The following is a 2,172-nucleotide window of genomic DNA, read 5'->3' as shown; positions in this document are numbered from 1 at the left end:
CACCATGGCTCAGCCCAAGGGCACGGTGGTCCTTGCCTACAGTGGGGGCCTTGACACCTCCTGCATCCTGGTGTGGCTGAAGGAGCAGGGCTACGATGTCATCACCTACCTGGTGAGCCCCATGTGGACCCCATCCCCGGGAGCTGGGGGGGGCACTGGGCCATGGGGCTGGGGGGTGAGTGATGGGGTCCTGGTGTGTGCATGGCCATAGTGGTGATCCTGCTCTGGCTGGTTAACCATGGCCCAGCCTGGGTGCTGCTCTGCTGAGCTTCCAGCTGCGTGTGGCACTGCCTGACCCTGCCAGTAAATGAGCCTCTGCTAATGAGGGCAGTGCATGGGGGCAGAGCCAAGGCCTTGGCAGAGGAGGCTATGGCCTGTCTTGAGAGGCAATCTCCCTCCTGCCCACCCTGGATGGCCTCAAGCCTGGCCAGCACAGGCTCTGCTGTGCCTGGTATGATGCCCCATGCCGGGCTGGACTCGAACTGGATTTTTGTGGTCTCCTTTCAAAGGCAGTCTTGTGTTTTATCCCTCTTCTAGGCCAACATTGGGCAGAAAGAAGATTTTGAAGCAGCACGGAAGAAAGCACTGTCACTGGGGGCTAAGAAGGTAACAATGTCCCCCCCTCCACGTGCCCAGGGTGCTCTGAGCTCCTCCTGCTCCTTGCTGTGGGGCTGAGCCTTGGTGCCTCACACTGGCTGGGGCCACCATGGGGGGGAGACTGCTAGCAAGGAATCCCTCTTCCAGACATGCTGCACTAAAACCTTTTAGCAGCATCTAGCAAAGGGGAGGCAAAAAGACCCTTCTCTGTGCCATCCACAAAACCCTAGAGGAGCTGGATTTCCCCTCCACCCTAGCTCCCCTCCCATGACAAGACTCCCTCCATCCTGGCAGGTTTTCATTGAGGACATCAGCAGGGAGTTTGTGGAGGAGTTCATCTGGCCAGCAGTGCAGGCCAACGCTCTCTACGAGGACCGGTACCTGCTGGGCACGGCGCTGGCACGGCCCTGCATCGCCCGCAAGCTGGTGGAGATTGCCCAGAGGGAGGGAGCCCAGTATGTGGCCCACGGGGCCACTGGCAAGGTGAGGGGGGAGCACAGGGGCACTGGAGAAGGGGGCATGGCTTGGGGTGCTTAGGAAGGGGATAGGACACCCAGTCAGCCTCTTGGCCAAGATGTGGGTGCCAGGAGGGGTGCAGGGGGCATTTCGTGGGTGCTCTGCTGGGAAGTGTTTCGAAACTTCCTCCTCTCTTCTGGGATTTCTGAGCCTGATTTCGGTTCCCTGTCTCTGTTGGAAGGCTGGGGCCACAGCCAGCCCCTTGTGTTTGGCAAGCAGTAGCTTTCCAAAAGCTACTCCAGATGTGGGCTGTCCTGGCCAGGACCCGGCTGGGATTGAGCCAGCACCGCTCAGAGCATATCAGGGCACCATGTGCCAGTGTGGCTGTCCCTGTCCCCATCCCTGGCTGTCCCTGTCCTCATCCCTGGCTGTCCCTGTCCCCATGCCTCGCTGTCCCCATCGCCGCCGGGCGCAGGGAGGACCCTTTGCCACTAGAGGCAGCTAGAGACCGTGGAAAGGATGCTCGGGGCCAGCCCCTGCTCGGAGGGTGGGAAATGCTCCATGGGGATCGTGGGATCTGGGTGATGTGACCTCGGGCCACCCCTTGGCACCTCCGGCCCCTGCCTCCAGGCTGCCCAGCCCGGGGCAGGGCACTTGGGGCAGGATGTCATTGTCACCACAAGCCCGACTGCTCGGTGGTCCTCTCGGGTGCTGTGCGTGCACCCCGGACCTGCCAGCGTCTCCTCATCCCCATCCTGCAGGGACCTGAAGCATAAATCAGACCTTGGCCCACAGCAGAGGTGAGGTGTCCACCTGGAGGGGGTCTCAGTGCAAGGGGCTGGGTTCGGGGGTCCCGACTTGTGGCAGAGGACCCTGCTAGAAAGGGGGACACTGGATGCAACCAGGAGGTAGCCAAGGGCCACAGCAGCACGGGGGAGATGGGGAAGCAGTGGGTCTGAGTGGCTTCGTGGCTGAAATAACTCTTAACTCCCGCCGTGCTGGGCTCCCCACACCCTTCCCCAACCAGCCCTCTGTTTAAAGCACCCGCTCCAGGGTGCCCTGGGGTAACACAGCCCCAGCACGGTGATGTTCCCTTGGCTCCTGGGTGCCACCAGCCCG

At 61.7% G+C, this 2,172-nt stretch overlaps 1 protein-coding gene across 1 annotated transcript in view; it reads left to right on the top strand.

Annotated features, from left to right (window-relative positions):
• ASS1 (argininosuccinate synthase 1) overlaps positions 1–2,172 on the top strand; it is a 27,058-nt gene continuing 24,886 nt past the window's right edge. Inside the window, exons 1-3 of the mRNA XM_009998892.1 lie at positions 1–112; positions 538–606; positions 892–1,080. Coding sequence (XP_009997194.1) covers positions 5–112; positions 538–606; positions 892–1,080 — 366 coding nt within the window. The 5' untranslated portion in view covers positions 1–4. The remainder of the gene's footprint in view (positions 113–537; positions 607–891; positions 1,081–2,172) is intronic.

Source organism: Chaetura pelagica, unplaced genomic scaffold (genome assembly GCF_000747805.2).
Source record: "Chaetura pelagica isolate M959 unplaced genomic scaffold, ChaPel_1.0 scaffold405, whole genome shotgun sequence".
In the NCBI taxonomy this organism is placed as follows: Eukaryota; Metazoa; Chordata; class Aves; order Apodiformes; family Apodidae; genus Chaetura; species Chaetura pelagica.
This window is presented reverse-complemented; position numbering and strand designations above follow the sequence as displayed.